Here is a 26,915-nt window from a genome sequence, read left to right as displayed (position 1 = left end):
GACCGTGGCCGCCTCTGGGGCAGGACACGGGCCGTCAGGAGCTGCTGTGCCTGGGCAGCGGCGGCGGCGGCGGCTCCCAGACGCCCTGCTCGCCGCTGCCGACGCCGGCCGCCGCCAGCCTCAGCCGCGTGGAGGGACTGGCCGACCTCCGAGTCAAGCAGATGGCCTGCGGCGAGCAGGCGGCTCTGCTGCTGGCACACACGGGCGCCGTCTACCTGGTGGTGTACGGCGCCGACAAACAGGTCAGACCGACCCTGGTCCGCCGTAGCAGTGCAGGTCGTGGAGTCAGCACGCCTGGCGCAAGGCTTATAATGACGGGACGATGCTCTTGTGAACTCCATGGCTTATTCAACTCCATAATATTACTGTTTTGGTGCTCTACGCAAAGCTTCTGATAATCGATTGTAACCTGTCACTGAGCACACTAGTGTCGTTTTGCTGCGCATGTCTGGTTAGGCTTGCCATTGCGACATTGCACACCTGTCTCGTTTCGCTGCGCTCGTCTGCTGGGCTTTGTCACACGTGTAAGTCCGGACAGTTCCCGCAATGTCGGTCGGTCGCGCATTGCACAAGTCACCAGTCATCTCGTCTCTCGGCGCCACGTTGAGTGGCCGCCGCCGGGTGTCGCTGACCGCGCCGCACTGCTCCGCCCCAGTCGCTGGCGCCGGTGGAGGGCCTAGCTGACAAGGAGGTGGTCCACGTGTCGGCCCACCCGGAGGGGCAGCACTACATGGCGGTCACCGCGCACGGCGAGGTTAGAACAGACCGCCCGGTCGGCACCCGCAGGAGACCCGAGTACAGGGCTTCCCGGCCTCCCCGGGCTCCCCTGGCTCCTCGGGCTCCCCTGGCTCCTCGGGCTCCCCGGACTCCCCTGACTCCTCGGGCCCCCCGGGCTCCCCTGGCTCCTCGGGCTTCCCGGGCTTCCCGGGCTCCCCTAGGCCCTCGGGCTCCCCTGGCTCCTCGGGCTTCCCGGGCTCCCCAGGCTCCCTATTAACGGGCTCCCCAGGCTCCCCGGGCTCTCAAGACTCCTCGATCTCCCCTGACTCCCCGGACTCCTCGGGCTTCCCGGGCTCCCCAGGCTCCCAAGGCTCCCCAGGCTCCCCAGGCTCCCCAGGCTCCCCAGGCTCCCCAGGCTCCCCAGGCTCCCCAGGCTCCCCAGGCTCCCCAGGCTCTCCAGGCTCTCCAGGCTCCCCGGGCTCCCCGGGCTCTCAAGACTCCTCGATCTCCCCTGACTCCCCGGACTCCTCGGACCCTCTGGGCTCCTCTGCACCGGTCGGGATGTCTGCGGTAGTGATGTACTTTGCGCTATCGCAGCGGTAGTGTGCTACAAATGTGTACGGCGATAAGCACAGTAACGCACTGCAAATTGCTGCACACAGCAAGCCTCGTAAGATGTGGCCGTATAGAAGAGCAAACCCAAGTGTCCAGTGTTGAGATCACGGAGACCGCCGCCTGCGGATTGTTCTGGTGTGACGGGGTCGTCTGTGTGACGCTGGCTGGTCGCTGCAGCTGCTGTCCTGGGGTAACGGCGACGGCGGCCGGCTGGGCCACGGCGACTGCCAGTCCCTGGAGGCGCCCGCCCTGGTGGTGGCGCTCACCGGCAAACACGTGACCTGCTGCAGCTGCGGCAGCACTTACAGGTGGGCCGTAGCTGTGGCAGATGTTTTGCTTGCCTGTTGAGAAAACTGTTTCTTGTGGTTTTCATTTCATTATCTCTTTAACTCCACCCGGTTGAACGGAATCTTCCCAGCCCTAAGGTTGCGCTCGTCAGTTGTGAGACACGTGTGACGTGATCTGACTGGTCCTGACCTGACCCGACCTGACCCGACCTGACCTCCCTGCCGCAGCGCTGCTCTGACCAGCTGCGGCGAGCTGTACACCTGGGGCCGCGGCAACTACGGCCGACTGGGTCATGGCAACTTTGAGGACTGCCACCTGCCCACTCTGGTGCAGGCTCTCACTGGTCAGCCATGGGCAGAGGGGTGGGGAGCGAGACTGTCACCTGCCCACTCTGGTACAGGCCCTCACTGGTCAGTCATGGGCAGAAGGGGTGGGGGACAAGACTGTCACCTGCCCACTCTGGTGCCGGCCCTCACCGGTCATTGTTGCCCGAAGCTGGTGGAGATGGCTGGTGGAGATGTCTGGTTGCGCGGAGGTCTGTTTGTATATCGACGCGGCAGGTGAGATCGCTCGCTGCGGACACTAGTAACGGCGATCTCAGCTAGCCTAGCAGTGCCAAAGAGATTGGTCTCGGTTATTTTTGGCATGGACGTCATAGTGAGCTTTGATCGATGATCTGCGTGTGCTATTGTGTATTTGTGTACATCTGTGTGTATACTTGTCTGTGTGCGTGTTTTACTATCTGCGTGTATATTTGTCCGTCCCGGTGGCTCGGTTGGTTAGAGCGCCTGCATTTCAATCCGTCCACCCATGGCAGGGTGGGTTCGAGTCGCTTTAGGGCGCTTGCTATTTGCCCTTGGTAGGTGTGGCCTGCGACCGGTGGCAGCGGTCGCGCTAAAGGTCAGTTCACGTCAGGGGGCAGGATGGACCGTGCCGAGCATTGCGGCACGTTAAGCTTTCGCCACTAAATTCTGCCGTTGCCTGGAATTGCGCGATCGGGTCGTGGGGGTCAGGGCTCACACAACAAGCGCTGCTTAGCGTGAGCGCTAATCCCAGAAATCCATCCATTCGAAGGGTTCGGATCAAATTTATTGAAAAGAAATTCAAGCGTCGACGCGATTAGGTAGCAGAATGCACGTAGCTCCGTAAATTCCGGCATGCGGTTTACATAACCCTGTCGGTTGGTATTTAAGGCGTCACTGCGTTTTGCCAGTGCTTTCCCTTCCTACGTCGCCCGTCGGCGACAGTGTGCAGCTGTTTGACGGCGTGTCCGGCTTGGCCTCAGGTCACCGCGTGGTGGACGTCTGCTGTGGCTCGGGCGACGCGCACACGGTGGCCGTCACGGACGCTGGCCTCGTCTACACCTGGGGCGACGGCGACTACGGCAAGCTGGGTGAGAGTCGGCGCACGCGCTGCCGAACGTGGTCGGAGCCGTGCTGTGGCACCGTGACTGGCATGTCAAACACAGTGGTGCCGCTGCTGGATGACGGCTGGCCAGTCACCGTAGGTGCCTGATGCGAGACCAGCCCGTTCAGTAGTCAAGGCTAGAATCTGGCCACACGGCTAGTGGCTGACATGTTCTCCTATGAACCCCACCGAGTGTTAAGTGAGCCTGGCTGTGGGTCCGTGCCATGGTGCCACCCGGTCAGCTGTGTAAGCCGTGGCCTCTGCTCGCTAGGGACCCGGTACCTCAAACGTTCCCAGTGACGCGAATACCTCAAGTGATACCAGTGGGCCTGGCTTCCTCTGATCTGGCGTTACCCATAGCGACCCTGACCCGGTACCCCCGCCCTGTCCCTCATAACGGAACCGGTGCCCGCAATTCTGCCCTACCCCCGTTGCTCGCGACTGACCGTGTGCCGTGGCGCGGCCGTCGCCGGCAGGCCGCGGCGGCAGCGAAGGCTCGCGCGTGCCGCAGCTGGTGGAGCGGCTGCAGGGGGCGCGCGTAGTGCGCGCCGTCAGCGGCGCCCAGTTCTCGGCGGCGCTCACCGACGCCGGCGTCGTCTACACCTGGGGCAAGGGCGACACGTTCCGACTGGGCCACGGCACCGAGGAGCACGCCAGGTTCCCGCTCAAGGTTGAGGCGCTCGCAGGTCGGTGGCCGCGGCGCCGTGCGGAGTGGTGCCGGTTCGTGCTGCAACGCAGAGCTGAGGCGCCTCTGGAGTGTGCACCGGGCCAGGCAGGCCAGAGGTGCGCCTGTGGAGGGCTTGGCGGCGAGTATTATGGCTCGCTGCGGGTGCCGTTGGAGACAGGTGGGGGTATGTGCGCGCGGGCAGGCCCAGGAGCTGGGAGTTTGGAAGCCCATTTGTTATTGTGACTTGTGGACACTGCTAGGTTGGGCTATCGTGTGGAACTTCAAGTGAGCACGAGTGAGAGCCTCCGTTATATTGGTGCATACATGCGCTGAACTTCATGTGTACACAAGTTCAAGATTCCTTGACGACAAATAGGACAAATGTGTCTGTGGTGAGATCACATGCTAAACGGGGTCGCTTTCCCCTTACCGAGCAGGGAAATTGCGTCGGCTTCTAAAGGATGTGACCACGTGCTGTGTATGTGTGGTGTGTCACCACCCACGCTCCTCCGCCACTCTCAGGGAAGAAGGTGCGCCAGCTGTCGGTGGGCGTGGCGTCGTGCTGTGTATGTGTGGTGTGTCACCACCCGCGCTCCTCCGCCACTCTCAGGGAAGAAGGTGCGCCAGCTGTCGGTGGGCGTGACGTCGTGCTGTGTATGTGTGGTGTGTCACCACCCGCGCTCCTCCGCCACTCCCAGGGAAGAAGGCGCGCCAGCTGTCGGTGGGCGTGACGTCGTGCTGTGTATGTGTGATGTGTCACCACCCGCGCTCCTCCGCCACTCCCAGGGAAGAAGGTGCGCCAGCTGTCGGTGGGCGTGACGTCGTGCTGTGTATGTGTGATGTGTCACCACCCGCGCTCCTCCGCCACTCCCAGGGAAGAAGGTGCGCCAGCTGTCGGTGGGCGTGACGTCGTGCTGTGTATGTGTGATGTGTCACCACCCGCGCTCCTCCGCCACTCCCAGGGAAGAAGGTGCGCCAGCTGTCGGTGGGCGTGGCGTCGTGCTGTGTATGTGTGATGTGTCACCACCCGCACTCCTCCGCCACTCCCAGGGAAGAAGGTGCGCCAGCTGTCGGTGGGCGTGACGTCGTGCTGTGTATGTGTGGTGTGTCACCACCTGCGCTCCTCCGCCACCCCCAGGGAAGAAGGTGCGCCAGCTGTCGGTGGGCGTGACGACGTGTGTGGCGGTGACGGAGGACGGCCTGGTGTACTGCTGGGGCCGCGGCGTGGCCGGCCGGCCGTCGGTCCTGCCCGGCCCAGCGCCACTGGCAGAGCTGGCCGGCCGCACCGTTCTGGGCGTCTGCTGCGGCCCGCTACAGGTTGGTGACGGGCTGAGGTCACTGTCGGGCACCGGGTCACAGTCGTCTGCCGCGGCCCCGTACAGGTCAGCGGCGAGCTGGGTGGCTGGCCTGATGACGGGCTCACGGAGCTCGCGCAACGCATAGGGAGAACGTGCCCTGGGCGGCAGTGATGTCCAACCGCTGGACAGCACGCTACGCACACGTAGTCCTGTTATGCTCGTAAACGAGACGAGGTAACCACATGAACCGCCGCTGGGTAGAAATGCTGAGATTGTGCAGCCAGTGACACTTTAGGAGGGCGAGCGACCGCCGCGTCGTCGCCGCCCTGCTGCTGACGGCTGGCGCGCCCGGCAGCTGTTCGCCTGGTCGCCGGGCGCGGAGAGCAAGGTGAGCCGCCGCGTGCCGTTCGTGGTGGACGCCAGCGAGGCGACGTTCGTCTATCTGGAGCGGCTGATGGAGAGGGCTGCGCCACCGGCCGCCGCCGCCGCCCGGCCGCCCACCCAGGAGGACGAGTGCATGATGGTGGCTGCGCTCCGGCTGCTCACGCTGCAGGTGGGCGCGACGTCTCCGGCGAACGGGGCCAGCGGTGGTGCGACGCGGCGTGAGGGCGTGATCTCCTGTGGGCTTTGTGACTGGTGTGCTGCGGTAGACTTGGGGAATCGGGCTGGAGCGACCTCGGGTGACTTGAGGGAGCTCTGGAACATGGGACCTTAGTTTTTGTGTCCTTAGCAATTTGTACGCCATGTACGAACAGAGCAGCACAAGTTTTCTCTCCCTGTCTCCGAATACGGGGTGTTGCGGTTATTGTCTGCTACACGATAAGCTCCGCACCATGCAGAACTGTCGCGGTCATCTGTCAGCACCCCGTCCGTCGTGTGGCCGCACTGCCAGGCCCCGCAGTCCGGCCGGGCCGTCCCACCACCCTTGCGCCGGCACCCCACCCCTTCCCCGCGCGGACCCGCTGACGACCGACCGCGCCCACCAGCTGCACGCGGCCATCACGCACGGCCTGGACCTGTCGTCACTGGGGCTGGCGGCCGGCAGCCGGCTGCTGACTGCGCTCAAGAGCCGCGTGGTGGAGCTGGCTAGCGGCGGCGGCGTGCTCGGCTCGGTGCAGGCAGCCGCCCAGGCCACGCTCAAGGTCGGGTGGAGCGCGCTGCTGCCCACCGCCGAGGAGCGCGCCAAGACGCTCTCTACCCTGCTGCCGCACGCCGGTCAGTGGCGCCCCTGCGTGTGCCGCCGCCGCCGTCCACAGTCCGCCGAGGCGGAGGCGGCGGCGGTGAGAACGGCTGTGAACGTCGGGAGCCCTATCTGGGCGGTATACGTCTGTTGTCGGACTGTTCGCGTGCTGGGATAAGGCGTGCGGGTCAATCATGTGTCCCTCCAGCCCGGAGATGTGCCGTCTGTGATCAACAGTCGATGTCGGATGGACATGCTCCACAGCCGCCTCTCAAGGACGCTGAACAGCCACACAGTCGCTCAGCAGCGGCGCCGGTTCTCGGCAGAAGCGGTGACACAGGCCCACACACGTGCCTCGTGTCCTCGCTCTGCCTGACCGCAGCCCAGCAGCTGCACTCTTGAGTCACGTCCCCGGAGCCGCGCGTGAGAGCCGCGTGTTGTCGGGGCTGGCCCCGCCGTCCTGACGGCGCCGCCGCCGCCGCCGCAGGCTGTGAGGTGGGATCGCCCAGCGCTGGCCGGCTCTTCATGACCGACCTGCTCGTCTCGTCGCTGATGGCCGACGGCGGGCTGGAGACGGCCCTGCGCGCCGCCGTCAAAGGTGCGCCGACGCTACTGGGAGGGGAGCGGGCGATCGGCCCCATGGGAAGCTGCCTCAGCTTATGGCGTGGCTGCGGTGTCGGGAGGTCTCCAAGAGATACCAAGAAATGCTTTCTGGTTTGGACGAGATCCACACAGCTAACAGGTTCTCCGATCGTTACGATATCTCGTTCACGGACTCACAGCTGTATCTCCCTTTACTGGAGAGCGTTCCATCATTGCGAACTCGCGGCGTGCCACGCAAGTCACCGTGTCGTTAAACACCGTTATCTACAAGACAGCTCTCCTTTGCTGCCACATTGGAGTCCGGCAAACGGCCCTTTCCGTTTACCCTTGTTGGAGCTTCCTGTGCGGTGCCGGCTGTGACGTCGTCGCGCTGGGTTGACAGTGGAGGTGCAGGACCTGGAGGAGGGCGGCGAGAAGGAGGTGCTGCTGTCGCAGATGATGACCGAGCAGGCCCAGCTGGAGGCCGAGACCAAGCGGTCGCAGAGTGCCAGCGGCCAGAAGCCGCCCATCCCGCTGCTGCATCTGGTCAAACAGCTGCTCAGGTACGGCGCCGATCGGCCGCTGCGACGGACGTCCGGCTCAGCGACGGCTGCGCGGGCCGGCTGGCAGAGCTTCAGCGAGAAACTGTGGGCTTAAAGGATTGGGTGCACGCGATGTAGGTGGCTGTATTTGTCGATATTTGTCCACGTCATGTTGTGCATTAAATGCGCCACCAAATCGCCGTGAACCGCCGTCATCGTCTTCTCTGCTTCCCGGGACCACGTGATTTTTATTCTTGTCCCCTCTTTGGAGCATGCTCGCTGGAAAGCCATTATGGTTCGTCATTTCAAGTGCCCGATCGCCTGTCTCGGCGACCGACGCCGTCATCGCCGCGCCGGCAGGAACATCTCGTCGCAGACGCTGTACCGGCTGCAGGCGGTGTCGACGGCCGACTCGGCTCTGTCACAGTCTGCGTCGGAGCTGCCGCCGCCGCCGCCGCCGCCCTCCACCGGCGGCAGCGGCCTCCAGCGCTCGGCCTCGCTCGACCTGCTGACGCGCTTCCAGCGGCTGCTGCTGGCCGAACTGCACCACGTCAGCGGCCCGGCCGCCGGCGACGAGAAGCGCGAGCGGCACGACCGCGGCGCCGGCTCGCTGCTCGGCAAGTACGTCCAGCTGCTGATGGTGTACGTCAACGACACGCTGTCGGTGGCGTGCGGCGTGGCCGCCGCCGGCTGCAAGCAGTTCGCCCTGGTTTCGGCCACGCTCAGGGACGACATTGTCGGTGAGTGAGGCCGCGGCCGGGCGGGCCGGTTGGCTCTGTGCGCGGCAGAGGTGGTCTGTTGGGCTGCCGGGAGGTGGGACTGATTTCGAGGTCTCGAGTTTTTCGATTGATAATGTGAGGGAGGGTGATAGGTAGTTTTGCAAATCAGGTTATTCCGGGCCCTGAGCTGATATTTTGTCAACTTGATTTCAGCATTGCTGTGAATTTTCATAGTCAGATCTGATCGACTATTTTATGAGACACATCTTGTGTTTAATGTTTTCTTGTCTGTAAAAGCGAGCGGCATCATTTCAGTACCTCTTGTCTCCCTTCAGTGTGTGCTGGGGTTTGACCGATGTGGCGGTTGCTGGCATTCACTCCTTATCCACACTTCCCCCTGCCGTTGTCTTGTGTGCGGAGCCCGCATGACGCCGCGTGTCCCCCTTCCCCGCCCCGGCCAGGCGTGCTGGTTCCGGAGCTGGTGCTGTGTCTGCTGATGCTGCAGCAGCGCAGCCCGGTGCTGCGCTGCCCGCACCTGTCCGGGCCACTGCTGCCGTTGTCTTGTGTGCGGAGCCCGCATGACGCCGCGTGTCCCCCTTCCCCGCCCCGGCCAGGCGTGCTGGTGCCGGAGCTGGTGCTGTGTCTGCTGATGCTGCAGCAGCGCAGCCCGGTGCTGCGCTGCCCGCACCTGTCCGGGCCACTGCTGCCGCTGCTCGACACGCTCGACCGCTTCAATCGGCTGGCGCCCGGCGCCGAGCGCGAGGACACCGAGGACCTCGCCTGGCCCGGCATCATCGGTCAGTCGGCGCGCGCTGCTAAGCGGGGGCGCCGCTCACCGGGGGCGCCTCTCACCGTGGGCGCCGGTCACCGGGGGCGCCGGTCACCGGGGGTGCCGCTCGGTCACCGGGGGTGCCGCTCGGTCACCGGGGGCGCCGCTCCGCGGGGCGCCGCTTCGCGGGGCGCCGCTCCGCGGGGCGCCGCTCCGCGGGGCGCCGCTCCGCGGGGCGCCGCTCCCCGGTGGCACCGCTCCCCGGGGGCACCGCTCACCGGGGGCGCCGGTCACCGGGGGCGCCGTTCACTGGGGTTGCCGCTCGGTCACCAGGGGCGCCGCTCACCGGGGGCGCCGGTCACCGGAGGCGCCGCTCACCGGGGGCGCCTCTCACCGTGGGCGCCGGTCACCGGGGGTGCCGCTCGGTCACCGGGGGCGCCGCTCCGCGGGGCGCCGCTCCGCGGGGCGCCGCTTCGCGGGGCGCCGCTTCGCGGGGCGCTGCTCCGCGGGGCGCCGCTCCCCGGGGGCACCGCTCACCGGGGGCGCCGGTCACCTGGGGCGCCGCTCACTGGGGTTGCCGCTCGGTCACTGGGGGCGCCGCTCACCGAGGGCGCCTGTCACCGGAGGCGCCGCTCACCGGGGGTGCCGCTCGGTCACGGGGGGCGCCGGTCACCGGGGCGCCGCTCATCGGGGGCGCCGCTCACCGGGGGTGCCGCTCGGTCACCGGGGGCGCCGTTCACCGGGGGCGCCGCTCACCGGGAGCGCCTCTCACCGGGGGCGCCTCTCACCGGGGGCGCCGCTCACCGGGGGCGCCGCTCACCGGGGGCGCCGCTCACCGGGGGCGCCGCTCACCGGGGGCGCTGGTCACCGGAAGGGAGGCTTTCGTGTTTACAATGGAAAGGCGGCTTTCAAATAAGATGCTTCAGAACAGCTGAGTTTTACTGTACAGTTGTACTGTACCTTACCGTAATTATCCTGTGTGTTTTGAAATTGCTGACGCGTTGGTGCTTTCCAATGTTATTGGCCTGGTGTAGTTCCAATATTAGTTTGTTGAGTCATAAGATTAGTTTGTTGAGTCGTAAGATTAGTTCGTTGAGTCGTAAGATTAGTTTGTTGAGTCGCAAAATTGCTGCAAGCCTGCGTGTCTCTCCCCCCCCCCCCCCCCCCCCTCTTCGCTCCCGGTCGGCCGTACCGCTCGCCCGCCGCCGCGTGCAGCCGCTGTGTCCGCCGCTGCCTCAGGCGCCTCGCACTCGACCCACTCGGTGCGCTCCAGCGACGAAGTGCCCGTGATCAGGCGCGCCGACATAGAGAACCACAACCGCGACGGCGGCCTCTGGCTCCTCATCGCCGGCAAGGTGTACGACGTGCAGGACTTCAAGTGAGTGGTCGGCTGGCGCGACGCCGGCACCGGCGCCGGCGAGCGTGGCGCCGCGCAGCCTACACCTCACTGATGCCACTGCGGAGGGCGGACGGTGATGACGGCTGTTCTCGTGGGGTGTGGAGCCACGTAATGCTTTACGTTGACTGTTAAGTACGGCCACATTTATGAGGAGTTTTGGGGACGGTGAGATGCTTCTCACGTTTTGGAGAATTGGGCAAGGAACACTTGAAGGTGTTTGATATCCGCTGTTGTTATTCTTATGACCTTATTGATATCTACTATGCCTATTTTGTGATTGGAAGCAAAACAACAGTTGGCGGGCGCGCCGTTTCGCGCCAAGTCGGTACGACCCGACTCCATGAAATGTGGCCTGAGGCTTGAACATCTGATGGACGCGCCCGATTGCGATCCAGCCCTTCGGAATACGTCAGACTGTTCTGCATGTGAGCTGCCCCACGCTGCTCTGACCTCATCCGTCTTCCCTTGCACTGACCCCGTCTGCCTGTGCCCTGACCCGTCTGCCCGTGCCCTGACCTCGTCTGCCTGTGCCCTGACCCGTCTGCCCGTGCCCTGACCCCGTCTGCCCGTGCCCTGACCGTGCCCGCCGGCGGCGGCAGGGCGGAGGCGCCGTGCGGGGCCGAGCTGCTGCAGCGGTCGGCCGGCAAGGACGTGACGCGGGCTTTCGAGGCGGCGCAGCACTCGGCCCAGGCGCTGGACACGCTGCGGGGCCTGTTCGTGGGCAACTTTCTCGACCCGGACACGGAGCCCGTCCAGGTCAGGGTTTTGGGGGTGTCGGGTCGCTCACACACGGTTGATGGGGGGGATGTGGGGTCGAGATGTCGCCGTTTACGTCCAGGTCAGGGGTTTCGTGGGTGTCGGGTCGCTCACACGCGGCTGATAGAGGAGATGTGGGGTCGAGAGGTCGCCTTTGACGATGCCAGGGTTGATGCAATGCCATGGGAACGACACGTCCCTCGTCTGCGTCCAGAGCAGTAGCAGCAGGTGTGCTGAACACCGCCGAGCCAGATCTGACCACGCTGTGGACCGCGTTCCCCGCCCGGCCAGACGGGTTCCGATCCCCGCCGTGTTTGCCGCCACGTGCCGTGACCCTGCGCCCGGCTAGACGGGTTCTGATCCCCGCCGTGTTCGCCGTCCGTGCCGTGACCCGACGCCCGGCCAGACGAATTCCGATCCCTACCGTGTTCGCCGCCACGTGCCGTGACCCCGCGCCCGCCCTGCCCGGCCAGACGGTGGACTCGAGCACGCTCTCATCGCCGCTGGTGGACGCCGAGCGGTCGCTGGCGCTGCTGCTGGGTCTGCAGGCGCACACGTTGTACCGCAGCGCGCCGCCGCAGCCGGCCGAGCTGCAGGCGCAGGCGCTGCTTGACAGCGGCGTGTTCGACGGCGGACTGGCGGTGAGCGGGCGCTGACGCTGCCGCGTGTGCTGGTGTCTGGCCGACGGCGGGTGGTGTATGCATTTGATGCGAGCAAGTGAAGCAGAAAGTTTATAGTGGTATCCGCTGTAAATTTATATTCCACTCAGGCAAAATGAGACGCACGTGGACGTCATGGCAGTGCGATTGGGCGCGCTACGTTGCCATGTTTCCGATGCGTGTTTCTGAGGCGAAGGATTTTGCTGGGAAGGATCAGAACGCACACGAGCATTCGGCTGCCCAGTGGGGCTGGGTGGTGTCGCTAGCACCGCCTGTGATGTCTGATGTAACGCCAGATAACACCATTCTGCGCGGCGCATGCGATTTCAGCGAGGCGTCTCTCAGGGACTGGACGACGCCGACAAGGACCGTGAGACCACCAATTCCCCCTTCAAGGCTCACATGGACTCATCCGCCATGGAGGATACTGTCAAACTGATTCTAGCGTATGCGGAGGGCATTGATGAGGTAATCAAACCAACAGGCGGAGTGACAGGTGATACTACCAAGCGAGGGATACAAATGATAACCTCATTAGTGAAAGCCCGCCAGTTGGTCTCCCCGTTCATGTTTCAGCTGTTTTGAAGCTTACCTATCCTATTGGTTTGTGCAGATAGCGTCAGCCATCTACCAAATAATGCTCACCAAACAACTGGACCAGGCAAACACTATCCTGGACGCGTATTGTTCTGAACCGGATAGCCCAACCTCGGACACCGCTGTGCGATGCCGCACTGACCGACGGCGGCCATCGGCAGGACGAGGGCGTGCAGCGGCTGAGCAGTGCCATCTCTGGGCACTGCGACAAGTTCCACCTGCGGATGCCGCTACAGGTGTCGCCCGACCACCCGGTGGAGCAGGTGGGCCGCCGGCTGCTGGCAGCCGTGCTGCGTCAGACGGGTGCCCACCGCCGCCTCCAGCCGTTCCTGCGCCCAGGTCAGCTGCGCCGGCGCCGTCATGGGTCGGGTAGCGGCGGCCGGGGTCGCCGCCACACGTGCCCTTGTCAAACACGTGTAGGAATGCGGTGAACAGCGTGCAGTTCACCACGTGGCGATGGTTGGCGAAGCTCGTGTTTCAGCCAGCCTCTCGTGCCGTGCGGGTTGTTTGCGAGGCGGCTAAGCACCGGTGGATGGAACCCAGGCGCGTGTAGCCTTACCCCACCGCTGTCCACCATCCCTTATCCCAAGGCCCAGAAGGGGTCATGATTGACTGAAGTGACCCGTATCGGATCAGTCAAAACAAACCGAACCGAAGCCCGTGTTTTGCTTGGGTCGTTATCATCACTTGCCTGCTTGCTCTTTATGCTCGGCCCCACATTTGCGTGTGAATACAGAGCGGACGTGGCAACGCGTTCGCTCGTGCGTTCCGACGCTTGTGTTTGTGCGTCACCGCGGGGCCTGTCTGACTGCGGTTCGGGCAGTGTTCTGACCCCGCTTGCGTGCCCGGCAGCGGCGGCGGGGCCGGACGGCGAGGCGACCGAGCCGCGAGAGCTGCCGGAGCCGCTGCCGGAGCTGCTGCGGATCGTGCAGCGGACCAAGCTCTCGCTGATCCGCACGCGACAGCAGCTCGACTCCAGCTACAAGGAGGTCTGCGCCGAGCCCATGGACAAGTGCCGGTCAGTGAAGCTGGGCGCCACCCGCCGCCCGCCCGCCGCCCGCCGCGGTGCCGTCCTGCGCTGGCGTGGCTCGTATAGGAGATCCGACCTGCTGGCCGCTCCTGGCCTAGCCTTTCATCCTGAGACGCGTGCGGTGCTGTGCGACCACATTGGTCTGTGTTACTCTGTTACTGATGATGTGGTGGTCGCCACCTGGACACCAGGTGGCGTTGTACGCGCCCGGCGGGGCTCTGACTAGCATCCGTCTGGTGGTAGAATGCCTCGCAGGCAATCCGCGTGATCTGTCTGGGATTCACTGGCTACTCGGCATGCCCGGCTTCTAGGACTGGGTTGCTATTTTGCCGTTCTCCTGGCCTGCTGCACGCTTGTGTGTACCCAGTCGGTGGCATCCCGCCGCCAGTATACCCAGCGTAATAACCAACACCCCCGGGTGTCCGCCGCTGCGGCCATATGAAGGTCACCGCATCCGCGCCCGCCTGCAGTGACGCCGCGGCCGCCGCCGCAGCTCCGACCGCAGAGTGGCGTCCAGCGCCGCTCCTCGTCACCAGCCCTGCTGTCACGCCCCCTCCCCCTGCGGTCCTGCAGGTTCCTGCTGTACAAGATGCGGCCGCTGTCGTGCGCGGCGGCGCGCGCCGCCTCTGGCCGTCGCCTACTGCACGTGCCCAGCCGCTGGCGGGCGGCGGCGCGCCAGGTGCTGCTGGCGCGCTCCGGCGGCCTCAACGTCCGACCAGAGGACATACTCAACGAGAGCATCCAGGTGCGACGGACGCGCAAGTGTCGAACGCTGAACCAGGCGATGAGATATGGTGGTGGCTTTCACACGGGCATAGTGGTGGAGTGGATCACGGATGACCAGTTGGGATTATAAGAGGAATGTGTGATGAAGCGGTCTGCATCACATGACCCTAGAAGAACAGCATTGCTCTTCTCTGTCCCCGGTGATAAGGGCGTTTTTGCATTTTCCGGGGCCGGTTTTGAGCATTCTTACTTCCGTGTGTAAGCGCCCTCGGACATCCCATTCTTATCTGATACTAATATGGTCGTCAACGTCATGCACAGTGCAGCATCAGTCGTGAAGTGCACGTACAGTCAGTCGTCTGTCACACGCGGTGCCAGGGTGGATGCGACGAGCCGCCGTCGGCCGGTCACGCCACGTGCCGTCTGACCGCCCCCCCCCCCCCCCGTGTATGACTAGTCTCAGGACGCGCTCGCGGCCGCCGCCGGTCAGAAGGAGCCGTCGGAGGAGGACGGCGAGGCCGAGAAGCAGCTGCTGGAGGCGGCGGCGGCCGGCTGCGCGCCGCCCCCGCCCTCCCAGACGCTGCCGGCCGGCGGCGTGGCTGGCTCGCCGGAGGACGACTCGGGCGCGGAGGAGGAGGAGCGCTCGGAGAAGCTCGCCGCCGAGGCGCTGCCGGAGAAGACCGGCGAGCCCGACCACGAGCGCTCCGAAAAGTTCGAGGAAGACCGCTCCGAGAAGGTGGGCGATGAGGATCTCTCGGAGAAGCTGGTGGCGGAGGACCGGTCAGAGAAGCTGGTAGACGAGGATCGCTCTGAGAAGCTGCTCGACGAAGATCGCTCCGAGAAGCTGGTGGACGAAGACCGTTCGGAGAAGCTAGAAGAGGACGACCCGTCCGAGAAGGTGGACGACGAGGACTGTTCGGAGAAGCTTGAGGAGGACGAGGAGCGTTCTGAGAAGGCCGAGGCCGGCGGGAAGCGCTCCGGCGGCGGGGTGGGGAGTCACGACAACCGAAGAGACGAGGCCCCCGAGCAGGTGGTGAAGGACGCACTGTCGTGCGACTCGGAGCCTGGGGCAGCCGCTGCCGTCCGCGTCGTGCCCGGCAAGCTGGCGCTCAAGCTGGAGATGATGGAGACGACAGAGACTTGGACGCCCGCAGCGTGCGGGCCCAAGCGCGGTAAGAGAACCACAGGCTTGGGGTCAGTCGTTTGTGGGAGCTACGCCGGGCTGAAATTTGGCGTGAGGTTTTGTTGAAGGCTGCAAACTTTTTTGTTTCTTTTCATTTTGTGCACTTTTCATGTAAAAGTTCGACTGACATTGATGGTGTGAGGATTGGCATCTACAGTATTGTAACGCTTCTTTCTTTTTTATTCGTGTCTGTGAATGCATTGGTGTTAAATGCATGGGCTTGCTCAGATGCTTCGTTCGAACCTGCTTCATAATCCGCACGTTTGCTTTCAGAGCACATCGCCTCGGGCGCAGCGCTGCCAGAGTCGTCGCCTGTCGATGTGCTCGAGATTGCTAACAAGATCGCCGCGTTCGTGACCCAGACCTCGGTGGACGTCGGCGTGGTGCAGAAAGCTCTCACATGCCAGGTAGGAGTGTGTGCCTGGAGCCGAGCGGCGCCGCCAGCTGTCGCCGGTGGTGTGCCACCAGTCACGCGGTAGCCTCCCACGCGCTGCTCCAAACGTGGCGTGCGTGCTTGTGTGACCCGAGCAGCCGGTATTTGTATACAGCATAACCATCGACCTTCCATGGCGACTCCCCGTCCCCTCCTCGGGAGGCGGCGGTGGATCGGACCCGGCCCGACCCGGCCCGGCCCCCAGACGCCCGCTCTCGGTCGACGCTCGTGCTCCCGCCGGCAGATGGAGCGGGCCGGCCTGCGCCTGCGCGGTCTGGACATGGTGCACGGCCTGCTGGCCAAGACGCACCTGGTGGCGTCAGCGCGCGTCCACCTGCTAATGGGCTGGCTCGGCCTGGGACCCACGCTCAAGGCCAGCCACACGTGAGTCGGCGCGCCGGCACCCGCCTCATCCGCTCTGTCTCGAGTCCCGTCGTGCTGTCGCCTCACCGTCGTTACCAAGTCGCCGTTACAGTGGAGTCTGACTTGCCGTGCCTCGCGTTCTCCCACGACAGTGCGTCGGCACAGCTGTCACGCGCGGCCGCGACACAGCCGTCGGCGCCGCGCCCGTGTCGAACCCGTCTGCGTCCTACGGCCTGATGAAGCGCCGCGAGCCGTGTCGCTGACACCCCTGGAGCCCGGCCAGACTCCGGCGACGCGGCGCGGCCCCGTGTCCGCCGTCTGACTGTCTGGCTGTCGGGCTGTCTGACCGTCCGGCCGTCTGGCCGCCGCCAGGCCGCTGCCGTCGTGTCTGGACGGCGTGCGTCGTAGCCGGCCGTACGAGCGGGCACAGCTGCTGGTGCAGCACGGCCGGCTGCAGCAGCTGGCCGCTCATCAGCTGCGCCAGCTGGCGGCCGACGCCGAGCAGCAGTTCCGCGGCCGTAGCTGCAAGTCCACTCGGCTCAAGGAGAACCTCAACCACATGGACCAGAACGGCCTCTCGACGCTGCCGTCGGCCAGGTGAGCGGCCGCGAGACGCGGCACGGCCCGAGGCAGCTGCCAGCAGCGGCAGTGGGCCGCGGCCGCCAGTATCAGTGTTCATCAGATGTTAAGTTATTAAGACATCTCGGATTTGGAAAAGCTGTCGGCAGTCCTAGATTGTTTGAGCTGTTGAAGTCATGTTGGATGCGAAGGAGTTGGCAGTAGCTGCACATTCTGACTCCTGTTTTAAGCTGCCGATGTGATTTTTATATGTTTAAAGCATGCTAGTTTTTAGGTGTTCGGTAGGGTATGGAAGGCTGTGTGCATTTAGCGCATATCATGCATTTTATACGCATATTATTGTGGGTATTTACTGGATCCCGTAGCTTCGGGCACTTTGCTGTCTATGGGTCTTGTGACGGAGTCCTCTGCTCCCTTCCATCTATATCACGTTCTTGACATACGCATCTGGACGGAAACTATCAAAAGATTACAGTTGGCCGTGGTCTGGATTAGTGAAATACACATCCTAACACGTTGGACTCAAAATATGCCCCAACAAATGATAACGCTCTGATGTCGCGCGCTGATGCCGCGCCCGGCGCCTGCCTGTGCCGCTGTGTGGCGCCCGGCCAGTATGCCGCTCCTGGCCTCTGAGTTTCGGCGCCTGCCTGTGCCGCTGTGTGGCGCCCGGCCGGTCTGCCGCTCCTGGTCTCTGAGTATCGGTGCCGCGCCCGGCGCCTGCTTGTGCCGCTGTGTGGCGCCCGGCCGGTCTGCCGCTCCTCGTCTGTGAGCGGCGCTGTCGGCCGGCAGGTTCCTGCTGCCGCTGCTGGCTGTCCTGAGCGGGGAGCATGGCCCGGACGTGGGCTCGATGCTGGTCAGCTCCGGCCTGCTGGCCACGGCGCAGACCCTGCTCCGGCTGCTCGGTACGGCCCCTCGCCGCGGCGCGCGCCACGGCCGGCCCGCCCCCGGACCGCTGTCATCGGCTGGACATACACTGAGGGCTGGATGGAAACTCAGCCTCGAGTGGGATGCATTTTCTTGGCAAAATGTTGATGTGGTGTCATCAGGAGCAATGCCATGTGGTTGAAGTACATATAGTCTGCTTTAATATTGTGTATGACTTTCGTTACTTTTGCTCTTACAGCACGATCCTCGCTGTCATTAAGCTGCCCTACTCCCTTGAGTGGGAAATATTTATCTTTTATTTAATGTTAGCTAATTCAAAGCTGGTGTGTATGTATGCATCTTGACTGCATGGGCTGCCTACATTGCCTGTTGGCCAGCTGCAGCCCAGTGCCCCCCCCCCCCCCCCACGCCTTCGCTGACGCCGCCCCGCTGGCGCCAGGTCCGGACCCGTCCGGTGGGCCGGAGGAGCCGCTCTCGGTGCCGGCCATTCTGGAGGAGACGGTCGAGCGGCAGCGCTCGCCGCAGTACCAGCTCACCGGGCCCGAGATGGCCGCGCTCATGAAGATAGGCACGCGCGTCGTGCGCGGCGAGGACTGGAAGTGGGGTGACCAGGTCAGCGGCTGGCGCCATGGGGAAGGGGGGAGGGGTGAGGGTCGGCTCGTAGATCCGAGTTCTTTAGACGCACGTTTGCGACTTAAATGGATGTACTGAGTTTGTGGACCGCTTCTTCTTTCGACCGACGGCCAGACCGTCGATGGATCACACCCATCACGTGAAACACCATTGCTAACATTGGTGAACTCCATTTCGGTAGTTTTCTGCTCGTCTTCGTTGCATCGTCCACGCCGGTGGGGTGAATTGCCTTTGGCAATACCGGGTGTCATGGCAGTCAGCGTCTGCCGCGCCATCTGGCGGCCGTGCCGGATCCTCGGTGCGCTGTGAGACGGCGCCGTGTCGGGGAGCCCGCGTCTCTCGTCCGTCACCGCCGCGTGCCCGGCCGCTCCTCTGGGCCGCCGTGACCGATGTGGCGCGCTGGCTCGGCGCAGGACGGGCCGCCGTCCGGCGAGGGCGTCGTCATCGGAGAGCTGGGCGAGGACGGCTGGATCCGCGTCCAGTGGGACAACGGCTCGGCCAACTCCTACCGCATGGGCAAGGAGGGCCGCTACGACCTCAAGCTGGCCGACGTGCCGCAGCCGCTCTCCTCCGACGACGAGGACGACGACGACGACCTCAGTGAGTCTCGGCCGAGACTGTGGACGGCCTGAGTCGCTCGGCCAGACCGCTCCCGTCATGAGAGTTGTCGCTCTGTCCACGTCCAGAGTTGTCGTTCTGTCCATGTCCAGAGTTGTCGTTCTGTCCACGTCCAGAGTTGTCGTTCTGTCCACGTCCAGAGTTGTCGTTCTGTATGCCCACCCACGCCAGCGTCAGACAGCCTCGCTCTCAGAGCATTTCTCTAATGCCATTCACGCACCGTACGCTGGTTTGTGGTCTCCGCCGCATGAGCTGGGAGGCCCGGTGTCTGTATCCTAACCCCTAACGCGATGTTTGACCCACGCTCAGTTACGGCCACGACTTCGCTGTCCTGTTCCATCTCTTCCGTGTCCTTTGCCGTCTGTACCGCGTCCTATGCCGTATGTTCTGTGTCCTGTGCGATAGGTTTTGTGTCCTGTGCCATCTGTTCCATATCCTGTGTCATAGGTTCTTTGTCCTGCGCTATCCGTTCCGTGTGGAGATAAAATTAATCGGACAACCAGAATGGCCAATTCCATCACCAAAATATGCATCCTGATCACCAACTGAAGTTGCATGTCGAAACGGCCAGTTTATCACGAAAAGGCTGAGTCATTACTATTGATGCCAGTCAAAATCTGCTACAGTAAACCAACCAGGCATCAGGGCTTAAACCTCCGATACGGGTGGAAGGACATGAACAATCACCAAAACAAATGAAATTCAGGTGCCCTGAAGAGCCCATATTTGGTGCTAGAGTCCAGGAGTGGCCAGACCATTCTAGTGTCTCATTGTCGACTTTTTCATCGAGATGTCTCTGATTTCCATTCCATGTTAGGCAAAGGGACATGGACCAACACAAGTGGCTCTATGGTATTCAGAGCCCCGTCCCGCTCCTCTTCAGCAAGATGTGCCTGCGGTCGGCTCGGAGTCCCTTGCCGACACAGGCTCGCCTGTAAGGCTCTCTGTGCATTAGTACAGGAAGCCACATTGTTTAAGGGGTTCCGGCCAATGCAGGAGGACTTCAGTAACAACTGCAGACACTGGCCTTGTCCCTGCTTCGTAAATGGGACCCCAGGCTTCAAACTGACTCAGAGCCAAGTACTTAACATTGGTGATTTCGGACCTACATAGACGCTTTTGTAGTCCCGGGGACCCCCGACAGGCGCGACGAGTCCATGTGGCCGACCTTGAGGGACCGGGCCTTCGCCACGGAGCTGCTCCCGGCCAACCCTTCGGACCTTCCAATCAGGCCGTTGATAGTCTGTGCCCAGGGTCCCGAGAGCCACTCACGGCTTACCGGGAGGATATGTCCCCTGTGCCTCCCCTCCCCACCACCTGGCTTCGCCCCCGATGTAAAGGTATGTACGAAACTCAATGCTAGTCAGCGACTCGCTCTCAGGACGCGACTCCACTGTGAGTAATGGCGTCTGCGTCCCAAGATATTGGCAAGTTGATGCCAGTTTGGTTTAAAATATTGCCGTTGCTTTTGCCGTTGGGCTCAATATCCTAAATTCTGATACAAATTATCGATTTCCTTTTATATCTGGGTGGTTTGTTTCAGCTATCTGGTGAAACCCCAGCCAGTCCGGTGGAAATGACGCTAAACATCTCCTTCTCGTATTTGTTGGCTTGGGTAGGGATTACGGAAAAAAAACGGCGGTGAAAACATGTATATGGGTGGCAATGATCCAATCGATGGTGAAATGTTCATTTTGGTTGTCATTCTTCCGATCTGGCAGAAGTATCCATTTTAGTCATTTTAATTCATTTTTGGTGACCGGTTAATAGGGAACCTTTGGTGTCCTGTGCCGTCTGTTTCGTGTTCCGTTTCGTCCGTGAGGGTGGTTAAAGCACCGCTAGCGCAATGTTTTACATGCGCTCAATCACGGCCACGACGTGGCTGTCCTGTGTCATCGGGTACGTGTTCTGTACGGTCAGTTCTGTGTCCTGTGTCATCTGTTCCTTGTTCTGGGCCATCTTCCGTATCCTGTGCCATCTGTTTCGTGTGCTGTGCCATCTGCTCCGTGTGCTGTGCCAGCTGTTCAGTGTCTTGTGCCAGCTGTTTAGTGTCCTGTGCCATCTGTTCCGTGTCCTGTGTCATCTGTTCCGTGTCCTGTGCCAGCTGTTCAGTGTCCTGTATCTGACACGTGTGGCGCCTTCTCGGCGTCCATGGGCACTATCCCGTGTCCAGTGAGCTGATCTGGCGTCCTTGTGTCACACCACTGACGCAGTGTCGGCAGTGGCGTGCGCCGAGTGCCGTGTCAGCGTGTGGTGGTGGTGACGCGGCCGCGCCGTGTCCGCAGCGGCCACAGAGGCGCCATCCGAGAGCCGACAGCCGACCAGCCTGTTCCGCCAGAGCTGCCTGCGGTTGCTGCAGGCCCACACGCTGGCGGCCGGCCTACACGGCGAGGCGACGGCGCCCGCCAGCGTGCATCGGCTCACGGCGCTCATCAGGGACATTGTCAGGGTGAGGGCGACGTCCCCGGTCAGGGGTGTCCTCAGGGTGAGGCCTGGCTCCCGCGTGCGTCCGGGTGAGGCCAGCCTAATCAGCGATGTCATTGTCAATGCATACTCCGCCTGGGGCCTTTTTGTCATTGGTTGTAGGGCTCTACTATTTGATCATTATATGATAGCGCCCTGCCATCATTATCTCCGCGTAATGATCTACATACCTCTGATACCAGTCAAGAGTTCTCCTGTTCTCCTTCCTTCTGCGGACCGCATTATGGCGCTGTCCTCGCGGCTGGCCGTCGACCCCCCCGGCCAGGCCAGACCGGCGTCTGACCGCTGTGCCTGACCCGCGCCCCCGCCGCTGCCGGCAGCACGGCCGCACGGAGCCGGCCTCGCCTCTGCAGGAGCCGGAAGCGTCGCTGCACACGCAGCACCGCAGCTGGGCCACGCTGCCGCTGGTGCGGGCCGTGGCGGGCTGCTCGCCGGCCGTACAGCGCGCCCTCTGCCGGCCCGCCTGGCTCACCCTGCTGCTCGACAGGCTCGAGCCGCACGTGCCGGTGAGGGGGCGTCACGCAGGGATGGAGGGCTGCTGGTGTCGACAGGCTGCACCCGGTATTCGTGCACATGATGGTGCGGGCGCATTAATTTGTCGTCACGGTGCGGTGCCAATTGCGGGGGCTCGTAATCAAAACGGGATCCACTGTAACATCAGTCGTCGTAATCAAAACGGGATCCACTTTAACATCAGCCGTCGTAATCAAAACGGAATCCACTTTAACATCGGTCGTCGTAATCAAAACGGGATCCACTTTAACATCAGTCGTCGTAATCAAAACGGGATTCACTTTAACATCAGCCGTCGTAATCAAAACGAGATCGTCTTCAGCATCCCTTCTGGTCATCAGCATTAGACTGACTGCAGTGGCGTGTTGTGGGTGGTTCTGAGCGGGTCTGACACCCGGCCTGCCCTCCCTGTGTCGTCGCCCGGCCCGCCCCGACCGTCGGCGCGGCGTGCCCTTGCGCAGGTGGAGGCCCAGCTGCAGAGCGTGCTGCTGCTGTCCTCATGCCTGGCCGCCTGCCGCGAGCCGGACCAGATGCGCGCCCTGCTGCACCGCCTGCTGACGCGCATGGGGGAGGCCATGCTGACTGGTGCCAACGAGGCCAAGCTGGCGCAGGGTGCGTGGGGTGCGGCCGCTCTGGGCGCGCCGCCTCTCTTGATTGGGACACGACTGCAGCGAAGCTGGAGCGGCTCTCTGGTCGTCACGCACGTGTGGTGTCAGTCGCTGGCTGATTGGCTTCGGCGGCTCGTGCCGGTCAGACCCGGCGTCGTGTGGTCGCTGGGGCCTCTGCGCGATGCCATTTGGAGGTCAAACAGCCAGGCATCACCAAAGTGTGTGTCAGCCCTTGGGCATATTGCGTGCGGACGTTCTGTCGGGCCGCGGATCCGTCTGTGGCCGTTAGGCCCATGTACAGAGGCTGCTGCGGCCCGTCTCCGTGTGAGCGTGACGGCGACGGTGCTGCAGGCGGGGACGGCCTGGTGCGCGCCGGCGGACGCCATTCCCTGACCGCGTCGCTGACCTCGACGCTGGCCGAGGAGGTGGTGGCGCTGGTGCGTCGGCTTCACGCGCTGCCCCACTGGACGGCCGTCACCAGCCAGTACCTGGCCGACTGCGTGGCGGCGCTGCCCGCCCAGCCGGCCGCTGATAATGAGGTGAGGCCGCGCTGCTGCGTGCCTCACTGCCCGTGTCTGTACTCTATAACGAGGTCTAACTTGCTACGGAAGCAGCCGGACGTGTTGGAGCCGTGACCAGGTCATCTGGTCGACCAGCTGTGCTCCTTGACTGAGTTATGGTCGAATGAGGCAATGCTTGATAACTGATCCCATGTTTTGTCCCAATGCGCCGCTAACGCCTTCCGCCACACCAAGCCGACACTTAACAACGTCCATGGCCACACCCGACCGTACATACCACTGCACAGCCTTCTCCCGTGTGAAGCGTGGTCGTTGCGCCGGCGCGTGGCCACTGGTGGTACCGGTGTCGGGCCGTGACCGCGTGGTGGCGGCAGCCCGCCGCCGCCGCCGCCCCCGGTGCGATGCCACCGCCCGCGTGACCGGGCCCCGTGCTGCACAGGCGCCAGCCGAGTCGCCTCCGGACGACGCCTCTGGAGACTACCGCCAGGCGGCGCTGCTGGCGGCCGTCTCCGTCGTCGGCGGCGTCGACCCGCGGCCGCGGCTGGGCGGCCTGGTCCGTGTCGGAGCCGACAACCGTGGTGAGTGTCGGCTGGCAGCACGGGTCAGAGTCGGAGCTGAACGGACCAACAAGGACGCGCTATATGTCCGGTATTTTGCAGATAGCGATGGCCATCTCGAGTTGTCTCTAGCCAGATGGCGATGGCCATCTCGAGTTGTCTTGAGCCAGATGGCGATGGCCATCTCGAGTTGTCTCTAGCCAGATGGCGATGGCCATCTCGAGTTGTCTCTAGCCAGATGGCGATGGCCATCTCGAGTTGTCTTGAGCCAGATGGCGATGGCCATCTCGAGTTGTCTTGAGCCAGATGGCGATGGCCATCTCGAGTTGTCTTGAGCCAGATGGCGATGGCCATCTCGAGTTGTCTTGAGCCAGATGGCGATGGCCATCTCTGTGGTTGTTACGAGTAGTGGTCCTGCTCGCGCTGCCTGCGGTCACTGCGTTCGCTGCTGTGAGTGGAAAACATCGCCCTGGAGGTCGAGCGTCATGAGAGGATTTCTGCCATGAACCCCTATGCGTTCGTGAATGCGTATACATGCGTGGTGTGCGCGCCATCACGGGTTTCGGCGTGGCTTTACCCGCCTGTGGAGTGAGACAAATAATTACAATCGCGGCCGCTAGCGAGAGTAGCATACCCCAAGTTAGTTCGCTTTGTTTACGCCATCGACGCTGCACATACTGCTTCAAGCATGCGGACTTGGCATTGTCTTAAACGCGCTGAATTTCGTCTTAGCGCCGTCTGCGATCACTACGGTGGTCCTCCAGCGGCCGCGGAAACTGCAGGACTGTGACGCATCTCGTGACGTCATCGGAGAACTATGACCATCGTGTCATTGTATGACGCCAGACAAATGACTGGCGCTGATTGGCGCGGCCACAGCGACAGCAGGTGCCGTGGATGGGGCCGGTGTCCTTATCGAATGCCATTGTCCTCATTGTTGTTAATGGTAGCGGTCAGGAGTCATTTGAGTGGGTGATTGGCGTCACGCTGACCACCTCAGCTCAGTGATCAGCCTCGCTCACCAGACCAGCTGCAGCGGTATCGCCTCAGGCTACGTGACGTCACGCGTCGAGTTCAGCTGACTCACCACCATCATGGCGCCCCTCTGACAGCGCGTGTCGCTTGTGTGTCGCACCTCCCTGCCGATGTGGGGCCGCCTGCGCCGGTGCGCCGGCGCTGGGCAGGCGCTCACTCCGGCGCCGTCCTGACGGCGGCCGCCTGCGCCGGTGCGCCGGCTCTGGGCAGGCGCTCGCTCCGGCGCCGTCCTGACGGCGGCCGCCGCGCGCCGGTGCGCCGGCGCCGGGCGGGCGCTCGCTCAGGCGCCGTCCTGACGGCGGCCGCCGCGCGCCCGCGTGTGCCGCAGGCCTGGTGGTGCGGCTGGGCGTGCAGAAGCTGTTCGTGCGCCTGCTGTGCTCGGGCGAGCTGAAGCGGCTGCCGGTGGCGGCCGTCGTCGGCCTTCCGTCCGTGCCGCCCACCGTCGGTCAGTCGACCCCCGCCGGCGGGCCCGCCGCCTCCGCGCCGATCGGCGGCAAGGGCACTGGTGGCTCGATGGCGGCTGTGCTTCTCGCAGATTCCGTGTCGCATGCCCTTGTAACGATTATTGAAAACTGGGAAAATGCGTTTGCAAATGGAGACGGATAAATGGTATCGTCGCCTGCGTTTTTGGAAGCAGCTCCTTGTTTTAGTGTTGCGGCCTGTCGATAAGGCGTCGGACAGTGTGAGCGTGTACTTCTGATCTAGCTATTTTTGTCGTTACTGAACTTCGTGCGCATGGCCACGTTGGGTGCCACGCTTGGCTAAATTATTGGGAAGACATGCCCGTGCTCACAGCACTGGCGTTCCAACCCACTGACATCGTGAGCCTGTCGCCACCACGGCCGTGTCCCGTCTCCCTCAGAGAGGTTCCCGACGTCGGATGACTTTATCCAGATGTGGGCCAACCTGCTGCTGTTCGCCATGGAGGCCCCACGGGCGGAGCAGATCAAGTCGCCGATGCAGGGTAGGTCGGGACCAGCTTGTCAGTGCGGCCGGCGCGCTGGCGTGCCGTCTGGATCTTGTAATGTGTGCTGAGGAGGGTTTTGCCAGACATGTCACGGTACGTTGAACCGCTTCTGGTGTCCCTCCGTGGCTGACCCGTGCCGCCGTACTGACCCTGACCCCTGACCCCGGACCAGCAGCGGCCGTCAGCCGCGCCGGCGTGCGCCAGCAACAGCAGCAGGTGGCGGCGCTGGCCGCCTGCCGCCAGCTGACGGGGCGGCAGCAGCTGCTGCGCCGCGTCCTGCAGAGCCGGCAGCTGCTGCAGCGGCTCACGGCCGTCGCCACTCAGCCCAGTCCGGTCAAAACCGGGTACAGCCCGCTCGAGATCGAGGTGCGGCAGGCTGTAGCGCTGGTGGATAGTCGGGGACTCTGAAGTCAGCGATCGTACGGTCCCGATGTGCAGTGCCATTGGTATACCGGTTGGGAAACTGGCATGACTTAACAAACAATGCCATTAGATAGTTGCTGGACGTTTTCAACCAGAGTCTCGCCTAATCCCCAAAACATTGTTTTGTACCTTTTCCAGCAATTCTTGCTGTCAACGCCTGCTTGCCCGTGCAACCCGTGCATTGCCGTCTGGTTTCTGACTCGATGAATGTGGCAGCATTGCAAGCCCTTCAGACAGACAGCCATGGCACCCTGACCAAACTCCCTCCCAACGGCCAGTTGTCAGCACGCTACCACTTCCGCTCCCATCCACCAGTGTCTAGCGCCCTGACCACTTCCCCTCTCTGTTCCCAGGTGGCAGCTCTGGCGCTATCGCAGCAGCTGGCGTACGACCTGCACCACGCGCGCCCGGAGCTGGGCGCGGCCGACACGCCGTCGCTGGGTGCGGCCGGCGCGGCGCGCTCGTCGCCGCCGCGCCGCAAGCGCCGCGCCTCTTCACCGCCGCCCAGCGAGGTGGTGCGCCAGCTGATTGAGATGGGCTTCGTGCGCCGCACGGTGGAGCGCGCCCAGCAGTGCATGGGTGCGTCGGCGGCCGGCGCAGAGGCGGGGGCGCGTCCGGAGCTGGGGCAGAGGCGGGGGCGCGTCCGGAGCTGGGGCAGAGGCTGGGGCGCGTCCGGAGCTGGGGCAGAGGCGGGGGCGCGTCCGGAGCTGGGGTAGAGGCTGGGGCGCGTCCGAAGCTGGGGCAGAGGCGGGGGGTGCGTCCGGAGCTGGCGGGGGCGCGTCCGGAGCTGGGGCAGAGGCGGGGGCGCGTCCGGAGCTGGGGCAGAGGCTGGGGCGCGTCCGGAGCTGGGACAGAGGCGGGGGTGCGTCCGGAGCAGGGACAGAGGCGGGGCGCGTCCGGAGCTGGGACAGAGGCGGGGGCGCGTTGGGAACTGGAGCTGAGGCTGGGGCGCGTCCGGAGCTGGGGCAGAGGCGGGGGCGCGTCCGGAGCTGGGACAGAGGCTGGGGCGCGTCCGGAGCTGGGGCAGAGGCGGGGGCGCGTCCGGGGCTGGGGCAGAGGCTGGGGCGACCTGACGTGGTCGCCTCTACTGAGGACTGGGGTTGGGGTGTCGGGCTTCGCGAAGGCGGTTATGCTGCCGGGCTTTGAATGCAGACCGCGT

General features: G+C 63.6%; 1 protein-coding gene across 1 annotated transcript in view; it reads left to right on the top strand.

The window, feature by feature from the left end:
* The window catches only part of HERC2 (E3 ubiquitin-protein ligase HERC2), a 72,546-nt gene that overhangs the window by 11,670 nt on the left and 33,961 nt on the right, over window positions 1-26,915 (top strand). The window contains exons 11-48 of the mRNA XM_037221309.1: window positions 24-72; window positions 103-242; window positions 656-754; window positions 1,510-1,640; window positions 1,848-1,963; window positions 2,906-3,013; window positions 3,504-3,713; window positions 4,833-5,011; window positions 5,348-5,545; window positions 5,979-6,207; window positions 6,660-6,770; window positions 7,158-7,317; window positions 7,657-8,036; window positions 8,630-8,812; window positions 10,024-10,162; window positions 10,783-10,939; window positions 11,413-11,580; window positions 11,929-12,066; window positions 12,357-12,534; window positions 13,048-13,213; window positions 13,799-13,970; window positions 14,442-15,123; window positions 15,408-15,541; window positions 15,812-15,951; window positions 16,303-16,527; window positions 17,302-17,414; window positions 17,837-18,009; window positions 18,444-18,630; window positions 20,934-21,097; window positions 21,453-21,638; window positions 22,107-22,257; window positions 22,605-22,792; window positions 23,214-23,352; window positions 24,695-24,811; window positions 25,229-25,330; window positions 25,506-25,699; window positions 26,110-26,202; window positions 26,251-26,335. Coding sequence (XP_037077204.1) covers window positions 24-72; window positions 103-242; window positions 656-754; window positions 1,510-1,640; window positions 1,848-1,963; window positions 2,906-3,013; window positions 3,504-3,713; window positions 4,833-5,011; window positions 5,348-5,545; window positions 5,979-6,207; window positions 6,660-6,770; window positions 7,158-7,317; window positions 7,657-8,036; window positions 8,630-8,812; window positions 10,024-10,162; window positions 10,783-10,939; window positions 11,413-11,580; window positions 11,929-12,066; window positions 12,357-12,534; window positions 13,048-13,213; window positions 13,799-13,970; window positions 14,442-15,123; window positions 15,408-15,541; window positions 15,812-15,951; window positions 16,303-16,527; window positions 17,302-17,414; window positions 17,837-18,009; window positions 18,444-18,630; window positions 20,934-21,097; window positions 21,453-21,638; window positions 22,107-22,257; window positions 22,605-22,792; window positions 23,214-23,352; window positions 24,695-24,811; window positions 25,229-25,330; window positions 25,506-25,699; window positions 26,110-26,202; window positions 26,251-26,335 — 6,484 coding nt within the window. The remainder of the gene's footprint in view (window positions 1-23; window positions 73-102; window positions 243-655; window positions 755-1,509; window positions 1,641-1,847; window positions 1,964-2,905; window positions 3,014-3,503; window positions 3,714-4,832; window positions 5,012-5,347; window positions 5,546-5,978; window positions 6,208-6,659; window positions 6,771-7,157; window positions 7,318-7,656; window positions 8,037-8,629; window positions 8,813-10,023; window positions 10,163-10,782; window positions 10,940-11,412; window positions 11,581-11,928; window positions 12,067-12,356; window positions 12,535-13,047; window positions 13,214-13,798; window positions 13,971-14,441; window positions 15,124-15,407; window positions 15,542-15,811; window positions 15,952-16,302; window positions 16,528-17,301; window positions 17,415-17,836; window positions 18,010-18,443; window positions 18,631-20,933; window positions 21,098-21,452; window positions 21,639-22,106; window positions 22,258-22,604; window positions 22,793-23,213; window positions 23,353-24,694; window positions 24,812-25,228; window positions 25,331-25,505; window positions 25,700-26,109; window positions 26,203-26,250; window positions 26,336-26,915) is intronic.

This window comes from Pollicipes pollicipes, unplaced genomic scaffold (genome assembly GCF_011947565.3).
Source record: "Pollicipes pollicipes isolate AB1234 unplaced genomic scaffold, Ppol_2.1 Scaffold_2555;HRSCAF=2994_pilon_pilon_pilon, whole genome shotgun sequence".
NCBI classification, from domain to species: Eukaryota; Metazoa; Arthropoda; class Thecostraca; order Pollicipedomorpha; family Pollicipedidae; genus Pollicipes; species Pollicipes pollicipes.
Note: the sequence above shows the minus strand (reverse complement) of the source record. Positions and strands in the feature narration are given on the sequence as shown.